The 23046-nt window shown below is 37.3% G+C and overlaps 1 protein-coding gene across 4 annotated transcripts in view; it reads right to left on the bottom strand.

Moving 5' to 3' along the window:
• The window catches only part of LOC117322471 (cdc42-interacting protein 4 homolog), a 50186-nt gene that overhangs the window by 11107 nt on the left and 16033 nt on the right, over positions 1 to 23046 (bottom strand). For 2 of the 4 annotated variants that reach the window (XM_033877404.1, XM_033877406.1), the window contains 9 exons: positions 22402 to 22548; positions 21817 to 22029; positions 19846 to 19860; positions 11541 to 11653; positions 10525 to 10657; positions 10088 to 10230; positions 9960 to 9980; positions 7791 to 7826; positions 166 to 296 (listed from right to left, as the gene is read on the bottom strand). In XM_033877404.1, coding sequence (XP_033733295.1) covers positions 166 to 296; positions 7791 to 7826; positions 9960 to 9980; positions 10088 to 10230; positions 10525 to 10657; positions 11541 to 11653; positions 19846 to 19860; positions 21817 to 22029; positions 22402 to 22548 — 952 coding nt within the window. The remainder of the gene's footprint in view (positions 1 to 165; positions 297 to 7790; positions 7827 to 9959; positions 9981 to 10087; positions 10231 to 10524; positions 10658 to 11540; positions 11654 to 19845; positions 19861 to 21816; positions 22030 to 22401; positions 22549 to 23046) is intronic. The other 2 variants (XM_033877405.1, XM_033877407.1) reach the window with 2 other exon arrangements.

The following is a 23046-nucleotide window of genomic DNA, read 5'->3' as shown; positions in this document are numbered from 1 at the left end:
TAGACAACAAAAGTATTCTGACAATTCCTAACTATCTACAACACAAGTATCCTGATAATTCCTAACTATCTACTTTACCAGATGCTGTCCCCAAATGATTTGCCTTAAGAGTTAGTCTAGCCTTGTTGCTACTATCAGTACAACTAAGCAGACAAAATGGCCTACCATCAAACCTGTACACGGCCCGACAGGTCCCGATCACCTGGAACGCCTCCTCCTCAAACTCCTCGGTTTCTATAGGCTCCACTTGCTCTTGTTCTATAGGCTCTGGCATCATGTCCTCATCTGGGATGGAGCTGAAATCAATCGGCCACCGTTACCTCACAACAGCCACATAACGTTACCTCACCATAGCCACATAACGGCAAATATAAACTGGTTATTGTCAAAGTTATTGTGATCTCAGCCTCTTTCTAATCTAAATACCAACCCCACACTGTCTATAATGTCAGTCTGTATAACCCCAGGTGGCCCCAAGTCTCTATAATGTCAGTCTGTATAACCCCTGACCCCAAGTCTCTATAATGTCAGGCTGTATAACCCCTGACCCCACGTCTCTATAATGTCAGTCTGTATAACTCCTGACCTCAAGTCTCTATAATGTCAGTCTGTATAACTCCTGACCCAAGTCTCTATAATGTCAGTCTGTATAACTCCTGACCCAAGTCTCTATAATGTCAGTCTGTATAACCCCTGACCCCAAGTCTCTATAATGTCAGTCTGTATAACCCCTGACCCAAGTCTCTATAATGTCAGTCTGTATAACCCCTGACCCCAAGTCTCTATAATGTCAGTCTGTATAACCCCTGACCCCAAGTCTCTATAATGTCAGTCTGTATAACCCCTGACCCAAAGTCTCTATAATGTCAGTCTGTATAACCCCTGGTCCCAAGTCTCTATAATGTCAGTCTGTATAACCCCTGGTCCCAAGTCTCTATAATGTCAGTCTGTATAACCCCTGACCCCAAGTCTCTATAATGTCAGTCTGTATAACCCCTGACCCCAAGTCTCTATAATGTCAGTCTGTATAACCCCTGACCCCAAGTCTCTATAATGTCAGTCTGTATAACCCCTGACCCCAAGTCTCTATAATGTCAGTCTGTATAACCCCTGACCCTAAGTCTCTATAATGTCAGTCTGTATAACCCCTGACCCCAAGTCTCTATAATGTCAGTCTGTATAACCCCTGACCCCACGTCTCTATAATGTCAGTCTGTATAACCCCTGACCCCAAGTCTCTATAATGTCAGTCTGTATAACCCCTGACCCCTAGTCTCTATAATGTCAGGCTGTATAACCCCTGGCCCCAAGTCTCTATAATGTCAGTCTGTATAACCCCTGACCCCAAGTCTCTATAATGTCAGTCTGTATAACCCCTGACCCAAAGTCTCTATAATGTCAGTCTGTATAACCCCTGACCCCTAGTCTCTATAATGTCAGTCTGTATAACCCCTGGCCCCAAGTCTCTATAATGTCAGTCTGTATAACCCCTGACCCCAAGTCTCTATAATGTCAGTCTGTATAACCCCTGGCCCCAAGTCTCTATAATGTCAGTCTGTATAACCCCTGGTCCCAACTCTCTATAATGTCAGTCTGTATAACCCCTGACCCCAAGTCTCTATAATGTCAGTCTGTATAACCCCTGACCCCAAGTCTCTATAATGTCAGTCTGTATAACCCCTGACCCCAAGTCTCTATAATGTCAGTCTGTATAACCCCTGTCCCCAAGTCTCTATAATGTCAGTCTGTATAACCCCTGACCCCAAGTCTCTATAATGTCAGTCTGTATAACCCCTGACCCAAGTCTCTATAATGTCAGTCTGTATAACCCCTGACCCCAAGTCTCTATAATGTCAGTCTGTATAACCCCTGGCCCCAAGTCTCTATAATGTCAGTCTGTATAACCCCTGGCCCCAAGTCTCTATAATGTCAGTCTGTATAACCCCTGGCCCCAAGTCTCTATAATGTCAGTCTGTATAACCCCTGACCCCAAGTCTCTATAATGTCAGTCTGTATAACCCCTGACCCCAAGTCTCTATAATGTCAGTCTGTATAACCCCTGACCCCAAGTCTCTATAATGTCAGTCTGTATAACCCCTGGCTTCAAGTCTCTATAATGTCAGTCTGTATAACCCCTAGAAGTATCATTATACCTGATCAACTCTTCTATAATCTGTATTTCAATAACCCTGATCTCTAATTCATCTGTTACCCTACCAATCTATATAATTTCAAACCTGCTCTATATGTCATCGATAACCTGGCCCAATCTCTATGACTGTCAGTTCTGAAACCTGTTCCAATCTTATAATGGAACCCTGAACAGGTTTATAATATTGTATAATCCCCTCCAAGTTTGTTATAATCACGGTGTATCAAACCTGACCAATTTCTCTATAACAGTATGAAAACCAGACAAGTTCTAAATGCAGGTCTGAAATTCTTAGTTCTATAAATTTATACCCTTACCCATTCATAGCACTAAAACCGACCAGCTCTTAATGTCAGCTGATAAACTGATGTTGTCTCTAATATTTATAAATATATATGCCTAGAAGTATAAATTTATTGATAATCATTCACTAATCACTTATTTCAACCTGTCTACATAATCAGTGTGGCCAAACATGTTAGAACCTTGCTTCTATATGCTAAGATATATGTACAGTTATTCTGCTGTCAGCTTTCCTGGAAACCTGATTTCCTAATCTTATCCTGGAACGGAACTGGTTATAATATTGACTATTTCATTATGTTTCGTTACTAAATAACGGGATGTTATCAAAAATAAATATTTTCATTCTTCAAACAATAGAAAAACAAGACAATTTCAAATGACAGGCTCTGAATTCTTATTTCTGAAATTTACACTTTACCATACTACACTAAAACTAGACTGGCTTAATGTACATGCTGATGAAATGACGTTGATCTACATGATTTATAAATACTATATGCCTCAGCAAGGATATAAAATGAAAGTTGAGCACTACATCTGATAGTGTCCTGTACACATAAGTCAAGTGTGGCCCACACTCGGTGTAGGAAATGCCTCATATCCTTAATTCTCAGTGATACATTATTGTTATGTTAAAATCTGTATTCAAGTTCTTCAGAATGAGATTTTTCAATAGGAAAGGTCAAGTACTCAAAAACAGGATATAACCTAAAATTTGATTCATGAATTCAACATAAACTTAATATTTATAAATATCAGTCCTTGTAACACTTTATCTTTAAAGCAAATTTAGTTTCATGATCTGAAATTACAAAAAAAAAAAGAAAGATATATACTTTCAGAAAATTATTTTCAAATTATTGTTACTTTTCTGATAAGGGTTTATTTTTAGAACTTTATCTGATAACTGACCCATCAACAAAACTTTATCGGTAACGATGCAAAAACAGGTATAGTAATTAAAGCAGGTGAAAATCAACAAATCAAAGGAGACAAATCAGTGCTGTGGAATCTTATAGAAGTAGACAGACTATCTGTCAACATCAGAGATATGGGGTAGATATATATAATAGACAAGCCAGGCATGTCAAAATCATAGTGTATGCAGGTATTGTAGGTCTCCAATCAAACTACATGCTGTGTGAGAGACAGATGGACAAGGCAGTACCTCTACTTCATAGACTTTATAAACTGTTACAGTCTCACAAAAGTGCTGAGTAAACAAATTGTACAGCTAATTCATTGAAATTTAAACAAGTATATTAGATGTAAAGAAATCTCCATACATGTACATGGTGGAAGACATTCCCATAGAGACTTTAGTTTAAGCTGTGTACAGGTAATTTTTACTGAGAATGTATTATATTTAAATAACATATACCAAGCTGCAGTTGTATAAGGGTAACATCCCTGATTATTTTGTGACGTTGACATTACAGAGGATGAAGAAATTCAATGCGTTTCAGTGACTGAGTAGTCAAGAAAAGTGAAACCAAAATTTTAAATGAATACTGAATTTAGTAGTGAGAGTCAACCAACAGGTGCTATAACATACATATAATTAGTACGGTCATGGTCATCTCCAACAAATCATCAGTTAGTTAAAAATTATGGTGAGTGAAAGTAAAACTTAAATCATATATATAACACATCATTAGGAAAATGGTGAAACAGCCTACAGCTACTACCTGGTTTGTTCTAACGGGTGCAATAATAATATTGTTCAAGCTATTAAGGACAAAATACCTAAAAGTATGATCCAAATTGGAATGGATATCATATGGAACCTCCCTTGGTAAACAAGAATTCAGTGAATTTTTATGAAATTTTATGCTAAGAAGGCACAGATGATGAGTCAGGATCTTTTTCTTTATGTAGGTCAAAGGTCAAAATGTAGGTCACTGATCTACTTTTGAAATATGACACACTGCCTCATCTAGGTGAACCCCTGCTCGGGAACCCAGCACCAAGTATGAACTTAGGGGTTCGGGAACCCAGCACCAAGTATGAACTTTCCGTGACAAGTAGTGTATGTGATTGAAGTCAGCTACTCTTTTTCTATAAAAGGGTCAAAGATTAAAATGTAGGTCAAAGTGACCTACTTTTGGTACATGACACACTGCCTTACCTAGGAGAACCCATGGCCTAAGTATAAAGTTCCAGGATAAGTGGTGTATGAGATATAGCCTGGACAATTTTGTTCCTTGATGTAGGTCAAAGGTCAAACATGGTTCCAATACACTTTGAGTATCAAATACAAACTAAGACTAAATTGGTTGCACAAAACAATGCTAACAAGGAATAGAAAACCAAAACAATATTTTTTTGTTTAAACAAAATTCTATTGTCTGTTTTAGTTTGTTGCAACACCCAAGACTTGAAGTTTAGGATTTCCAAGGCATTTATGCCAATTAGGACTTTCAGACATGACACTGAATTCCAGGGCTTTTCCAGGCAAGTGCTGAAATGCAAGGACTTTTCATATCCGTGGGAACCATGTCAAAATATAGGTCATAGTGACCTACTTTTGGTAAATGACACACTGCCTCAGCAAGGTAAACCCATGCCCCAAGTATGAAGTTCCAGTGACAAGAAGTGTAGGAGATAGAGCCCAAATATTTCCTTTGATGTAGGTCAAAGGTTAAACTAAAGGTCACAGTGACCATCATTTGATGCATGACATACAATCTCATCTAGGTGAACCCATGCCCTAATTTTAAAGTTCCAGTAAAAATCAGTTTAATTAGTGTAATGGAGGAGGGGGGCTGATAAAGACATCACAGCAGACATATTGGGTTTTCAATGTCTAACAATGTGAACTATCTTAAATGTTTATCCTTATAGTTAGGGTGAGAAACTGACAGAACATGCCATGGGAATTGCACTCATCTGCCCAAAATGATCAGGTGAACTAAAAACAAAGGTGTTAGATTCAAACTATTCAATCAGTAAGTTAATATAGTACTAATGCAAAATAGTCATTACTACCCTGAGTAAAGATTTCAAAAAAGTAACCATTATATAGACCATAGAGGTAGCCAGGCAACCTCTACAGAGAATCCAGGTAACCATGTAAACTCTACAGAGAATCCAGGTAACCAAGTAAACTCTAAAGAGAATCCAGGTAACCATGTAAACTCTACAGAGAATCCAGGTAACCAAGTAAACTCTACAGAGAATCCAGGTAACCAAGTAAACTCTACAGAGAATCCAGGTAACCAAGTAAACTCTACAGAGAATCCAGGTAACCAAGTAAACTCTACAGAGAATCCAGGTAACCATGTAAACTCTACAGAGAATCCAGGTAACCAAGTAAACTCTACAGAGAATCCAGGTAACCATGTAAACTCTACAGAGAATCCAGGTTACCATGTAAACTCTACAGAGAATCCAGGTAACCAAGTAAACTCTACAGAGAATCCAGGTAACCTTGTAAACTCTACAGAGAATCCAGGTAACCTCTACAGAGATTCCAGGTAACCAAGTAAACTCTACAGAGATTCCAGGTAACCAAGTAAACTCTACAGAGAATCCAGGTAACCAAGTAAACACTACAGAGAATCAAGGTAACCTTGTAAACTCTACAGAGAATCCAGGTAACCATGTAAACTCTACAGAGAATCCAGGTAACCAAGTAAACTCTACAGAGAATCCAGGTAACCAAGTAAACTCTACAGAGAATCCAGGTAACCATGTAAACTCTACAGAGAATCCAGGTAACCTTGTAAACTCTACAGAGAATCCAGGTAACCATGTAAACTCTACAGAGAATCCAGGTAACAAAGTAAACTCTACAGAGAATCCAGGTAACCATGTAAACTCTACAGAGAATCCAGGTAACCATGTAAACTCTACAGAGAATCCAGGTAACCATGTAAACTCTACAGAGAATCCAGGTAAACTCTACAGAGAATCCAGGTAACCAAGTAAACACTACAGAGAATCAAGGTAACCTTGTAAACTCTACAGAGATTCCAGGTAACCAAGTAAACACTACAGAGAATCCAGGTAAACTCTACAGAGAATCCAGGTAACCAAGTAAACACTACAGAGAATCAAGGTAACCTTGTAAACTCTACAGAGATTCCAGGTAACCTTGTAAACTCTACAGAGAATCCAGGTAACCAAGTAAACTCTACAGAGAATCCAGGTAACCAAGTAAACTCTACAGAGAATCCAGGTAACCATGTAAACTCTACAGAGAATCCAGGTAACCAAGTAAACTCTACAGAGAATCCAGGTAACCAAGTAAACTCTACAGAGAATCCAGGTAACCTCTACAGAGATTCCAGGTAACCTTGTAAACTCTACAGAGAATCCAGGTAACCATGTAAACTCTACAGAGAATCCAGGTAACCAAGTAAACTCTACAGAGAATCCAGGTAACCTCTACAGAGAATAAATAACACTGCAACTGCTATAATAGAGAATTCTGGTAACCTCTTAACCTCCATAGAACTCTAGTTAACTGTGCAATCTCTCTAAAGAGTTTAAACAACCTAGATAACTCCACCTAAAATATAGATTTTCTGAAAGTTAATTTAGGTTACCTGGCTAGTAAACAAGTGAAATCCATTGAGAATTCAGGTAACCTACTAGCAGTTTATGTGGAGAATTAAGACAACCCAGCAAAACCTTAACTGAATTATTTTAGAAGAAGCCCATTTCAGAAAGATTTGAGTGTCAGGATGGGTGAAAGCAGCACTGACTCAACTAACTGAAGGAATATATACCGACAACACTCCTTGGATTTGCTGATAGATTAAACAATGCAATTGGTCTCTGAAAACCAACAACACTTTTCCTATACTTATTTGTTAAGTTTCCAAAATGACTTAATGATCTGCTGATAATGTTGAAACTTTTTACTCTTTCGTATAATTATAAACGTGCGTGTAAAAGAACGTCCTGAAAGTGCATATCTCAATAGCTGTCAACGTCGGCTGGTATAACATTATTTATCCGGACATAATTGATTGACCAAGCGTTAAAAGTCACACATTGATGAACCAAGTTATAGAAACAAAATGGTAAGTCTTAAAAAGCAGTGTAGCTGTGAACAAGAAACTTAGTGCCATACTGTGTAAAATTTTGCCTTGCTAAGAACCTATAGGAACAGTTTCATTAATTAAAAGCTTGAGGATTTCAATGTATTAAAAGTCTGGCCTTTGTAGTAGTAAGTGGTACAAGCCTGTATCTAATTATCTAGCTACATGGTACACAGCTTTCACCCAGCCTGGCTGGTATATATTAGTAGTAGAGAAAGGTCATCGTAAGGTACTCGTATACTGTAGGTATTGCCGCATATATTACTGACAAAAACGTAACCAACCTGGGAGGGACGGGGTAATCATCAAACTCATCATCACTGGAAATAAACAAATTAAACAAATTGTGCAGATTGTTTTATAAACCAAAATGAAAAATAAAGTGTTGAAAATAAAACTGTTCTATGTTGAAGATTTTTCTGTCAGCAGCAGATGTAGGTTTAGCAGTGAGAAACATGTCGTGACCAGTACACAGGTCTCAAGAACTCGATTTTACAGACTATCCACAATCCAACAGAATTTCACATGTCATACAGGATGTACCATCATTTTTATACTCTCACTAGATTTTCTAGGAAATTACAGAAAACTGATAAAAAATGAATTTTAACATTACACAACTACCAAAATCAGCCAGATATTACTTCACTTGTAATAAATAAATTCCGTTTCAGAAGCTGACATAAACTGTATTTATTTATTTTTTCTTAATCTTACCAAATTGTTGGAATGAAATGTGAAATTCTTTTGAATGTTGATTAATGAGTTAAATCTATTGAATATGCATCATTATGATGATCATGATGAATCCATTGAATATTCATTAACATTATTATACTGAAATTTAAAAAGTCATTAACAATAAGTGATCTTAAATATACCAAAATATTCATTCTCTCAATGTTGGATTAAAGGGGACCATGGATTCTCAATTATTTCAACTGAGGCCAGGCAAGGCAAACAAGGTCATATTTTGATATTTTTGATATTTTGAGATACGTAATAAGCACTTGAAAGTTAAGAATTATGAACATTCAAAGATTTTGTTTAATGATGAATAAAAGTACAATGTAAAATGAAAGTAAAAATAATTATAGTAAAACTAAAAAGCACTGACCACTCCCCTACAATAATTACACAACATGCTAATACACCCAAAATGTTCTATCATTGTCCTGGAAAAGAAACTAAATTCCAATCTGTTCTCTAGATAGTACAGACAACTTACATTTAAATTAGACAAACAGGCCTGATATGGATTTCTGTTTATTAGGAATATAGTTAAAATCCATCAATTTGGCTCCACCTAACTTACTTTAAAATCATATCACTAAGTAATTCCTGTTGTCCCATAGAATTTACTATGAACAAGTTTTTGTAATAGCAACTGAAATAAGACAATGTATTTACTTTTCATATTGAAGATATAACACATATTATGTAAGAATTGAACTCTTTTGAAAAATCATAATGAAATCTTTTCAACAAACAAGACGAACATATTTCAGATTGAGTACACATATATTTGTAGCTTGCTTTTTTGGGGATTCTTTTAATTAGAAATTCAGAGAATGTAGTAGAAATGGGTCAAGATGGGTAACATGATGGGTAACATCTAGAAAATAGCTTTTATGGGGATATAGCAGGGCCAGGGGATGACAGGATGTATTGGGCAGAGGGACATAACAAGTACCTGATAGCTGTATATAATGGTTAAATATAATCGCTTCCCCGAGTAGACCGGGTATTTAAAAGGTTAAATCTGATTGCTTCCCCAAGTAGACTGGGTATTTAAAAGGTTAAATCTGATTGCTTCCCCAAGTAGACTGGGTATTTAAATGGTTAAATATGATCGCTTCCCCGAGTAGACCGGGTATTTAAATGGTTAAATATGATCGCTTCCCCGAGTAGACCGGGTATTTAAATGGTTAAATATGATCGCTTCCCATAGTAGACCGGGTATTTAAAAGGTTAAATATGATCACTTCCCCGAGTAGACCGGGTATTTAAATGGTTAAATATGATCGCTTCCCATAGTAGACTGGGTATTTAAATGGTTAAATATGATCGCTTCCCATAGTAGACTGGGTATCAGGATCTGGATAAGGTTTATATATAACTTAAGAGATGTTATGTCAGGACTAAATATCACTTACTGACAGGGATACAGATTATAGAGGCATCAATTCATGGATACTGAGAGTTATCTCCCTTGGAATTTTTGCAAATTATGCCTTCCTGTACAGATAAGAGTATTTCTAATATTAAAGTCTGCTATCTCCCATTCCTGTTACCGAAACCTTCTAATACGAATATCTAAATGTTCACTATTGTTTAACTTCAGCCCCAGTTGACCACTGTCCAGTGAGGGTGCCAGAAGGAGGATGACCGGGTGAGCACAAACTACACAATACAATGCCTATAGGTTTACACACATGCACGGCTACACTAACCTGATGTGCGGGTCGTAAACCCTGGAAATACAATTACATGGTCATATAGACAACACAAGCCAAAATAATACTGACAAAATATAGGAAAACATGACTGGTGACACGAGTTAGAAACAGAGGATACGTACTCGTAGACAGCATGTTGGGCCTGTGGTGTACCCGGCGCCGACACCACGTTGGAGTTCTGGACACTGCCCTCCGACGTGCTGTGAGATATTGAGTCGTCTGAACCGCTATTGCGCTGCTTTCCTTCCGCGTCGGCCAGGAAATTCTGTTAACAGGACAACACCATCAGTCATGTAACTGTTACTTCAACATCAACGTACAATACATAGCTCTTCTTATATTGTCTTCAGGATATACCTAATAATTTTTCAACCAATTTTATAATTACCAGGTATTTGGATTAGGAATCTCGTTTGCTCTGTAGTGACTAAACACTTTGTTGAAACAAGTCAAAATTCAGTTCTGAGCTTTTTAACCAGCCAAATAGAGAGATGATCTGGCTAGAAAAAATATTCAAAAAACAACTATGTACAAATTTTAACATCTCGGTATCCCTTACTTGAAATTTCCTAAGCTCTGAATTCAGACTGTCTAGTTTCTGTGCATTTTCTTCAATCTTTTTGTCCAAGCTGTGAGGGTCGCCCAGGGCTGGATTCTTAGCATAGACCTCCTTCATCTTCAGCATACCCTCCCTAAAAACATGCAAACACATGCTTATCACACATTCACAAATATTTTTGATCTGTTGAGTTTTTCATCATCTTCCATTGAAAAATATCAACAACAAGAATATTAAGTTTTGTGAACAAATACATGTGTCTCCCTTTCTCCCTAACAAGGCAATGAATATTTTTGCACTCATTATCAACTGACCGTAGATCTGAAACTGAAGGTTGTAATAGTCTGATTCTAGTACACTACCAGAAATTATTAGAATAACCAATATCCCGAGGTATATATATGCATCGTCTCAGCCCTTCATTTGAAATAATTTGTCGCTATGACCGAATGACAGATCACAGCACATCATCTGTGGGTGATAAAGGTATGTATCCAAGTTATCAACCAGACAATATTTTTTGGGAAAAATTTGCACATATTTGACCACATCAGCTTTGGTAAAGTACAAGTATACTGCAAGTTGGATCAAGATATCTTCAATTTTGGTTTATAAGTTATGGAAAGGACAAGAAATTATAAGAAGAACCAGAAGAAGAACTGGCCAGTACTTATACAATTTGTCTCTGTTCATCCGACATAATTATCTTCCAAAGAGGCACTAAACACTAAACCCAATTTGAAAGAACATATTTGCCCCAATTATACCATTAGAGTTTGCTCAACTCCCAAACTGGTTAGTCAATTTTCAAAAATGTGACATATGCATATTCGGCATTAATATTGACAGATCTGCAGATGTTGATACAGGCCTTAGAAATCTTTGCCAAGGCTTGTCTGAAACATCAAATCTGGTCCAACCAGAAAACAAAAATTGCCATGGACACTTTTTAAGCTACGAGTGCGTCAGTAACACTGATATAGTCAGATAAACAACTAGATGATGTATAGATTTACCTCTCTGCAGTTTCACGTGCTATATCTTTTTTGAAGCCATCAATTTTCTTCAGCAGGGCTTTTCTTCTCTGGTTTGGTGGTAAATCACTAAAGTCTTCCTTGGATTCATCAGTCTGAAAAATAAATAACATCATCAATCTTTACATCCCTGCTGTTAAAAATATCTTTCTGTTTCCTTCTGTTCCTTAAATAACACTGGGATTTCTAAACAAGCTGGAAAGGAAACAATAATTAAAGATTATTCTAAACATTAAGTGAATCTTAAATAGTGTATCATATTAATATCTACATGTATTTGAACAACACAAATTAATTATATGGTATATGAACAAAACCTCTAGGCTTGTAAACAATGAGTGATTGTATGGGGTATACTGTTATGATTCGAGTAATGAAGGTTATTTTGTCTTGGAAACTATCTTCAACATAAACAGACTTCAAGAGTAAGTTGTACTTTTAATTTCATCAGAGTAGATGCAGCTGTTTCAGTCTTTTAAAAGAGTTTCAGCCAAAAAGTGTTTCAGTCCAAAAGTGTTTCAACCCAAAGATGTTTCAACAAAAAGAAAAAGTGTTTCAGTCCAAAAGTGTTTCAACCCAAAGATGTTTCAACAAAAAGAAAAAGTGTTTCAGCCCAAAAGTGTTTCAACTGGAGTATATTTCAACCATAAAGTGTTTCAGTCTCAAGTGTTTCAACCGAAGGTGTTTCAAAAGAGTTTTGGCCAAAAGTTACCATGATAGCAATGAATCTAACATTATCAGACTGAGGTTAGTTATAATTTCTTTAGCAAAAATGAAGTACACAATCGCATCAATATTAAAAATAGGATGCTTTAAATTCAAAATCAGTAAGAATTTTAATGGTTCACCTCTATGATAATACTGGTAAGTATAGCATGAAATGTCAAAATAAATTCCATCATAAAGAAAATTTATCTAATATTGACCATGATATCATTAACATAAATTACCCAGTAGGAAGGTTTACAAACAACAGCCAGCTTAGTAACCAACGTGGCTAAAGAAAACAACAGTAGCTTTAAAAACAAAGTTATCAGAAACCAAAACAAGAGGCCATCTGGGCCTGGTAATGCTCACCTGGTATCAACAGTGATAGATCACTTTTAAGTTTTTCAAATGTAAAACTTCCCTTCATCTACTTTGGCAATTTTCATTTTCACTTTTTTACCCATTTTAGATATATCCAATTAACTATACTTCTACAAACCTACCTAGTCAATTTTCACTCCCCGTCCCCCATCCAATCTACCTAGTCCATTTTCACTCCCCCTCCCCCACACAATCTACCTGGTCAATTTTCACTCCCCGTCCCCCATCCAATCTACCTAGTCCATTTTCACTCCCCCTCCCCCACACAATCTACCTGGTCAATTTTCACTCCGTCCCCCATCCCCAATCTACATAGTCAATTTTCACTCCCCCTCCCCCACCCGATTTACCTAGTTAATTTTCACTCCGTCCCCCATCCCCAATCTACCTAGTCAATTTTCACTCCCCGTCCCCCATCCCAAATCTACATAGTCAATTTTCACTTCCCCGTCCCCCATCCCCAGTCTACCTAGTCAATTTTCACTCCCCGTCCCCCATCCCCAGTCTACCTAGTCAATTTTCACTCCCCGTCCCCCATCCCCAGTCTACCTAGTCAATTTTCACTCCCCGTCCCCCATCCCCAATCTACCTAGTCAATTTCCACTCCCCCTCCCCCATCCCCAATCTACCTAGTCAATTTTCACTCCCTGTCCCCCATCCCCAGTCTACCTAGTCAATTTTCACTCCCTGTCCCCCATCCCCAGTCTACCTAGTCAATTTTCACTCCCTGTCCCCCATCCCCAATCTACCTAGTCAATTTTCACTCCCCGTCCCCCATCCCAAATCTACATAGTCAATTTGCACTCCCTGTCCCCCATCCCCAGTCTACCTAGTCAATTTTCACTCCCTGTCCCCCATCCCCAGTCTACCTAGTCAATTTTCACTCACCGTCCCCCATCCCCAGTCTACCTAGTCAATTTTCACTCCCTGTCCCCTATCCCCAGTCTACCTAGTCAATTTTCACTCCCTGTCCCCCATCCCCAATCTACCTAGTCAATTTTCACTCCCCGTCCCCCATCCCAAATCTACCTAGTCAATTTTCACTCCCTGTCCCCCATCCCCAGTCTACCTAGTCAATTTCCACTCCCCGTCCCCCATCCCCAGTCTACCTAGTCAATTTTCACTCCCTGTCCCCCATCCCAAATCTACATAGTCAATTTTCACTCCCTGTCCCCCATCCCCAGTCTACCTAGTCAATTTTCACTCCCTGTCCCCCATCCCCAATCTACCTAGTCAATTTTCACTCCCCGTCCCCCATCCCAAATCTACATAGTCAATTTTCACTCCCTGTCCCCCATCCCCAGTCTACCTAGTCAATTTCCACTCCCCGTCCCCCATCCCCAGTCTACCTAGTCAATTTTCACTCCCTGTCCCCCATCCCAAATCTACATAGTCAATTTTCACTCCCTGTCGCCCATCCCCAGTCTACCTAGTCAATTTTCACTCCCTGTCCCCCATCCCCAGTCTACCTAGTCAATTTTCACTCCCTGTCCCCCATCCCCAGTCTACATAGTTAATTTTCACTCTGTCCCCCATCCCCAATCTACATAGTCAATTTTCACTCCCCCTCCCCCACCCGATTTACCTAGTCAATTTTCACTCTGTCTCCCATCCCCAATCTACATAGTCAATTTTCACTCCCCCTCCCCCACACAATCTACCTAGTCAATTTTCACTCCCCCTCCCCCACCCGATTTACCTAGTCAATTTTCACTCCCTGTCCCCCATCCCCAATCTACCTGGTTAATTTTCACCGACGACAAATATTACACCATAGGAAATTTCAAAGATCTTCAAATCTGCTTTATACTACAAATATAAAAAATGCTTAGCACTGAAAAATGGAAAAAAAGTGAAATAAAACCTCATCAAATATGAAAATAATAAAAATTGCATACTAGTAGTAGTACCCAATAGCTTATTTCTAGGATTGTTACAACATGCAAAGATTTCATTAATATTTAAAGATCATGCACATTCATGCAAACCAGCTATTAAATATTATTTGACAAGGGGAACATGCAGGCGACCACATCTAAAATGACTGGAGATGATAGGAATGGAGGATCTCTCCCGGGTCATCATTCCATCGTGCAGACATTGCAGACACAACTACACACCAAATCCTTTAGAACTATACATACCAGTAGACCTATGATCTGCCATGGCAGGATACAAGAGAAAGCATACAGAGGTTAGTCCCGACCCAACAAAGTCATAGAGTCCTCGTACAGACACTGTCCACACGAGGCGGTCAGTTCTGAGAGGATGTGGAAATCATCACGCTTTATAAGATTTACTTTTCTGAGAGGATGTGGAACTCATCACGCTATATAAGATTTGCTTGATGTTTTGGAGGTGGGAAGACTTATCTGCTTGCTAGGTGGTCAGTCGAGGTGTAAGATTACAATGGAGGCTGGTATTATAAAGGTCTATTGGGTATATGGTCAGTTTGTAAGGACACACATGGGTTTATAATAGGCATTAGTTTATAAACTGGTCAGCATCCTTGACCAGAGCCGTCAGAGATTTGCGGTCACAGGAATCAAAGCTGGGGTCACTTAAGGGAAGGTTCTGACACCATACTAGACACACCATAAGAGAAAGACTACACTCTCTGTCAAGTTATCAGTCATCACTCACATGGTCACTAATAACTTTACAGGCTAATTTTGTAGCCAAAAATATCACTTCAACACACTTATCCTATCAAAACTCCATAATGCAGCATAGAAATAAACTAAGTACAGCTGTACATCAGATTCTCCTTTTAACTTTTTTATTTTGACCTTCACTTTGAAAGCTGTCTATCTACATCTTAAAACAGACGATGATTCATTTTCGTAAAAAAAAAAAACCAAGGAAGATGTTCTAGTAGACACTTTAACTGGGACTGGCATAGGAACACGAGCTTCATGCTATCTGTAGTGTATATATATACTCTGTACAGTGGTGTAGTAACAAGTGTCTACCATAGCACTAATGATAAGTCTTACTAAATTAAAGTGTCTACCATAGCACTAATGATAAGTCTTACTATAAATTTAAGTGTCTACCATAGCACTAATGATAAGTCTTACTAAATTAAAGTGTCTACCATATCACTAATGATAAGTCTTACTAAATTAAAGTGTCTACCATAACACTAATGATAAGTCTTACTATAAATTAAAGTGTCTACCATATCACTAATGATAAGTCTTACTATAAATTAAAGTGTCTACCATAATAATAATGATAAGTCTTACTATAAATTAAAGTGTCTACCATATCACTAATGATAAGTCTTACTATAAATTTAAGTGTCTACCATAGCACTAATGATAAGTCTTACTAAATTAAAGTGTCTACCATAGCACTAATGATAAGTCTTACTATAAATTAAAGTGTCTACCATAGCACTAATGATAAGTCTTACTAAATTAAAGTGTCTACCATAGCACTAATGATAAGTCTTACTAAATTAAAGTGTCTACCATAGCACTAATGATAAGTCTTACTAAATTAAAGTGTCTACCATATCACTAATGATAAGTCTTACTAAATTAAAGTGGCTACCATAGCACTAATGATAAGTCTTACTATAAATTTAAGTGTCTACCATAACACTAATGATAAATTTAAGTGTCTACCATAGCACTAATGATAAGTCTTACTAAATTAAACTGAACTGCATTAAAAACGTCAGACAACTGTTTATATTTCAGTTAAGTGCCTTTCCAGTGATACAGCTTGTGTGTCACAATTCTACAATAATTGTTTTAAGTATGTATGATTTATAATGTTACATGATCGTACAGTCACTGGTGACATCGTCTAAAGATTAAACTATTTCTAGTGTTATAAGACGGAAGATAATTCAGGTATGATCAGTTCTTCCAATGTTTTTACATATTCTGCAGTATTTCAATTATGACTTCATAATCATGGACCATATATCATTGGCCATTAGTGAAGTTGTTGAAGAGAAAAAACTTTAAATTCCCAATGTGATATAAAAGACATTGAGTGTATTTAAATGCCAAGAGAGAATCTATTGAAATGGCAAAATCTTAGTGAAATAAAAAATCCTATACTTAAGAAACATTATATGATACATATTGCAGGTCATGTGACTTTTCTACAGCCATGCAATTAGCATTTCAGATCATGGGAACACAGGGTGGGGATCCTTCAGCAAGCAAACAAGTCTTCCTTTGGAATGACAATAGCTATCATATACATTGTACAGCTAAACCTGACAAGCAGGCTTCAGAATTTTTACAATTTTTGTTTGAAATTCTGCCAAAATTGTTAACTTGTTAGTAATGAAGATGGTCATATTAACATATATTATAACCAATCAGGTGAGAGTGTACAGAAATCAGATTTCTGACTAAATGACAGATGATGACAGATCAAATATCAGTGACAATGTGATTGATAATGAGAGAATTATAAATAGTAAGAGATTTGTAATCCAGACAGTTCTGATGATCTACACAGTACAAAATGAGATGGGTTTGAACTTGTCTATAAGAACTAATGTACAGTAAGGATTGAGTTGAGTGACGGAGACTCTACAACAGTTCTGATGATCTACACAGTACAAAATGAGATGGGTTTGAACTTGTCTATAAGAACTAATGTAGAGTAAGGATTGAGTTGAGTGACGGAGACTCTACAACAGTTCTGATACTTGATAAAGGAGTTCCTGTTATACAAAAGTCATGCAAACCTTGACACAACTAAATGAGCAATACAGTTTAAATCACTTTAAAATTAATCATTTGTGTTATTATCCTTTAACAAGTGGTCAATCTGTCCTAATGGTCACCAGGGTTATGATATACTTACTGATAGTTGATGTTTTTGTTTTGTAAATTCATAATTCACCACATTTGAACAGTGTGGCCTTGAAGGCAGGTCAAGGTCATCTTCCAATCAAACAAACTTTTAAGTCTGTTATTAAAGTATGTCACTGTCCCAATATCATGACCCTGGACCTTTTGGTTATCGAGATGTTGTTAAAAGATTTTAACGCATTTGACCTCTGTGACCTTGGGAGTGCTTCAAAGTCTGACATTCATTAAAGCACCTTTGGTAGGCCTTCAACCCATCATAAAACTTGTCTAATATGATAGCTATGGTTCTCTTAGTTATCAAGAAGTTGTTTAAAGATTCCAACACACTTGATCTATGTGCTCCTGAAACAAGATGAAATCTTTTGAACAGCTTTGGTATATATGCTTTCATCTCAGTATGCCACTAGCCCTATCATTACTCTGGGCCCCTTGGTTATTTTGAGAAGAAGTTGTTTAAAGATTTTAAAATATTTTACCCCTGTTACATTGAAAGTAGATCAAGTTTATTTATTTGAACAACGGCTTCTTTGTTATTGAGAAGAAGTTGAAAATATCAGGTGTGTATGACACCTGGCGGACTATGAATGCTTGGCATGAGATGACACCTGACAAAAGGCGATCGCAATAGATACTTGAAGACTTCATCTCAGGTGACCTAAAAATCTCTACTCAAACTCAGTCCAACCCATTATTACAGGGGTCTAGCTTGAATCATTGCAGCACATCCTGGTATTTAGCTTGGACCATTGTGGCACTCCTAATTGTCTTGTACCATTGGGGCACGTCTTGGTATTTAGCTTTGACCATTGTGGCATATCCTTAGGTTAGGCTTGGACCTTCCATAAGTCTGGCGGGGACATGGTGACACATCCTGGATTTGGCTTGGACCTTCCTTAAGTCTGATGGGGACATGGTGACACATCCAAGATTTGGCTTGGACCTTCTAGGGGTCGCGGTGGCCGAGTGGTTAAGGTGTCCCGACACTTTATCACTAGCCCTCCACCTCTGGGTGGCGAGTTCAAGCCTACGTGGGGCAGTTGCCAGGTACTGACTGTAGGCCGGTGGTTTTTCTCCTGTACTCCGGCTTTCCTCCACCTCCAAACCTGGCACGTCCTTAAATGGCCCTGGCTGTTAATAGGACGTTAAACAAAAACAAACCAAAACCATAAGTCTGATGGGGGACATGGTCACACATCGTCGATTTAGATTGGACCTTCCTTAAGTCTGGTGGGGACATGGTGCCACACCGTCGATTTAGATTGGACCTTCCTCAAGTCTGGTGGGGACATGGTGACACATCGTCGATTTAGATTGGACCTTCCTCAAGTCTGGTGGGGACATGGTGACACATTGTCGATTTAGATTGGACCTTCCTCAAGTCTGGTGGGGAGATGGTGACACATCCTGGATTTAGCTTGGCCTTTCATTAAGTCTGATGGGGACATGGTGACATATCGTTGATTTCGCTTGGCCCCTTCCTTAAGTCTGATGGAAGCCATGGTGGAACGGCCCAGCTGCGGGGTCTGACAGGGATTATCAAGTGCTTTGGTTCCCAACACTGTTTGGCTGTAATCTTATTTGATCATATCCTAATTAAATTCTCAATTAATTAAAACAAAATAGGAATGGTAGGAATGACAAGGGTTAGGGGTTATAGACTAAACATAATATTTCTTCACTAATTTAAGGAATATTTTCTGTGTGGTTCCTTTCCATAGACCAGCTTACCACGGCAGTCTGCATTTCATCTCCAATATTAGCTGTAAAACAAAGTCCTGACTATTTAACAACAGTGTAACCTCACTATTACAGCTTCTGTTGGTACAACACAAGGTCTCAATGTCACCTTACACACCTGTGATGATACCTTACAACTCATCAGTGTATCATCAATTTGATAAACCATATTTATCCTCTAATAAGCCCAGTCAACAGATCAGAACAAAGTAGGGAGACAGCTTACCGGTAATTGTTGCAGGACATTCAATGAAGGACATTCAATGAAGGATATTCAATGAAATAGGAAATTTTTCGTGATTTCAGTGAAAGCCGTAGATCTGGGTGGGCTTATCATCAGACATGGGTTTATTGGTGGATAGATATGGTAATATTAAGGTCTGATAATGATTGAAAATTTCAATAATTCATCAGTAAAGTTCAGGTGTGGTAAGGTAATGTATACCCTTATTACTGTAATTTGTAAATAATAATATCCTTGATGATGTTTATATATAATTTGTTCAGCAGATAGCTGCTGGGCCTAGCGAGGTTGCAGTGTATTACGGACAGAATTCTAGCTAGGGTTGGGTTAGACCACAGACTCCCGATGCTACCACCACTAGGTGATCACTTACTTTGTTTACTGACGTCTGAAAGGAAAACAGCATGGTAAACAATAGAGATGTAGGGGAGACCAGTAACAAAGGAAATCTATTTAAAATACTGAATCCAACCTCATAAGTTTATCAATCCAATCTCATAAACTTACAAAATGTATCAATCCAATCTCATAATCTTATCAATCCAATCTCATAATCTCATCAATCCAATCTCATAAGCTTATCAATCCAATCTCATAAACTTATCAATCCAACCTCATAAGTTTATCAGTCCAACCTCATAAGCTTACAAAATGTATCAATCCAATCTCATAATCTTATCAATCCAATCTCATAATCTCATCAATCCAATCTCATAAGCTTATCAATCCAATCTCATAATCTTATCAATCCAATCTCATAATCTTATCAATCCAATCTCATAAACTTATCAATCCAATCTCATAATCTTATCAATCCAATCTCATAATCTTATCAATCCAATCTCATAATCTTATCAATCCAATCTCATAATCTTATCAATCCAATCTCATAATCTTATCAATCCAATCTCATAAGCTTATCAATCCAATCACATTAGCTTATCTGTAATTAAAAAGTTTAGGTTACTTTTAGGTAGTTTTATAATAAAGGATCTACAACTGTCCAAACTTGTATAAAATCCCAGTTTATATATACTCAGTAAATTAAACTCTTACTTCATATAAGTATTTTGCAATGTCAAGGTAACACTGCTTAGTAGTACTAGTAGTGTATATCTGCCTGAGCAGAACCATAAATATCTTACATTAACAGTTATCTGTATAATTACCAGATTTACACTAATTAACATGTAGTCCCAATAGTTCGAAATCAGAATCTAGTCAGATGGAGTTTCTTAAATCAAACTAAAGTGAACTGCTAGTTAACTGTATATGGATACAGACATCATATTTCTTATGTAATACATCTTCAATCATACTTGATCAATTTCCAATAATTTTGACCCTTCATCATGGATCTGCTGATTTTTTCCTCTCGGCTTTTGAAGATGTTGTTGAAACCTCTAGGAAATCACACAGAATTTCTAGCTTAACAAAACTACAGTACAGTGCTGATTAAATCTAGATATCTAAATAGGTGCAATAAATGTTTTAATCACACAAATATATCTAATTTAATATTGATCATAAAGATATCAGCATTCATACTCTTCCGTCACAGCAACACTATATAAACACAAATTCATTTTTGTAAATATTTCAAGCACAAAATAATGCTTGTAAAAAAATAATGATATAATGTACAACAGGTCAATCCACTGAAGCTATCATAGAGTACATCTACAACATATACAGGGTATCGACTTATAATGTACAACAACAGCAACCAAGGTATCATACAATATCAAACTTTGATGAAGTAGACAAGAGACTTGGACAACTTGTTATTATGAACTCCCACGGACCGACATTCCAGAACCCTAATTACGTATGTAGTAGGATGAATTAACTAGTAATTTCAGTCATTGTTGTTATTTATTGTTAAGAAAACCAATTCAATTGTGAAATTCTGGCTTTAAAATAACAATTAATTTTTTAATGAAACATGAGATGAAGAAGCAGCATGAAAGTTTAGTCATTATTTTCGCCATGAGAAACAATCTAATATTTAAACCGCAGCCAACACTAGTCAGACAGCCATTGGTACACACATTACTATTCAACATCTACACTCCTCTTTAAACACTGAAAAGCCAGTAGTTGTAACCAGGTGCCAAATAAAGACTGTTAATTTGATTTTCATGGAAAAGACATCCTTTTAAAATTACACTTGCCAAATTACAAACACAAAAAGAATCTGTCAAATTGATCATCAAAGTTTTTCAGAGTCAACTGATATATTTTTGGTTTCGAGTAACAGACAATATGGAAAATGAAAACATTCAATACAAAATGAAAAGACTTAATGTCAAAAATTACTCAACAAGCATTCATGTAATTTTACCTTTGAGCCGCTAAATAGGTTCATGATTCCTCCACGCTTTGGTTTGGTTTTACTGCGTCCCGAGAAGGTGTTGGACTTGGAGGTGGTACCGACGGGTGTATTGTGATGGTTACTGTTAGACTCTGGGAAGGGACTGCTACTCAGATCATCGAACGGAATGTCCTCTGGCACGGGGAAGCCAGACTTGTACTTATCCACCACAAGTTTGGAATCCTGACAATCACAAATGTTTCAGTTTTTAAATGATCACATTATATAGGAGTATAAAAGTATCTATCAGGAAATCTTCACAGAGGTAAACAGAAACCAAGTGACAGTTCAAGAGTCGACAAAAAGCATCAGGCCCACTTGTACAAGCATGTGTGAAAGTATCCAATTCTTGAAATACTGAAACAGTTGTCAAAATTTCAAACAGACCTGCCAGGGTATACAGGGGAAAATATTTCCAAAATATTGAATTCATTATTAATGCTGAAAGCTTTCACCCATGAATAAGGGTCATATAACCCTGCTCAAAATGGCAGAGAAAGATGTCCAACAGAGAACCAAAAGAGAGCACCACGGCACTATCTAACAACAACTTACTTGTTTAGCATCAATAGAACCTGCAGCTTTCTCCATGCCATCTATACATGTATTGATGATCGGTACCACATTACGCTCTATGTTCGCACACTGCTTAAAAAACTCTTTTTGTCGATTGATACGGTTCTCATCCATAGTCTGCAATTGCTGTAATGAAATAGAAACAAATATTACTTGTCTGGGTGAAGTTTGATTATATCCCTAGTTGTAAAATCTGACCATATTACTCTGAAGACTGTTGTACATGTACCCTACACACAGGTTGTACCGTTGTTGTTTACGCAGAGAAACCATTGGTTTATACCGCATAAAATTAGTTTTGAGGTTTAGTGTAAGACTGCTCGCTCTAGTGTATATCTGTCCCCTCCCCTCCTCCTTCTCTAGACCTCAACACTGTGAGATTTGTGTGCAGAAATGTGGGATTTGTGTGCAGAAATGTGAGATTTGTATACAGAAATGAGAGATTTGTATACAGAAATGTGAGATTTGTGTACAGAAAAATGAGATTTGTATACAGAAATATGATATTTGGGTACAGAAATGAGAAATTTGTGTGCAGAAATGTGATTTGTATACAGAAATGAGATTTGTGTGCAGAAATTTGAGATTTGTTAACGGAAATGTGAGATTTGTATACAGAAATGT

This window comes from Pecten maximus, chromosome 2 (assembly GCF_902652985.1).
Source record: "Pecten maximus chromosome 2, xPecMax1.1, whole genome shotgun sequence".
NCBI lineage: Eukaryota > Metazoa > Mollusca > Bivalvia > Pectinida > Pectinidae > Pecten > Pecten maximus.
The sequence above is the reverse complement of the archived record's forward strand: the minus strand, read 5'-3'. Positions and strand labels throughout refer to the sequence as shown.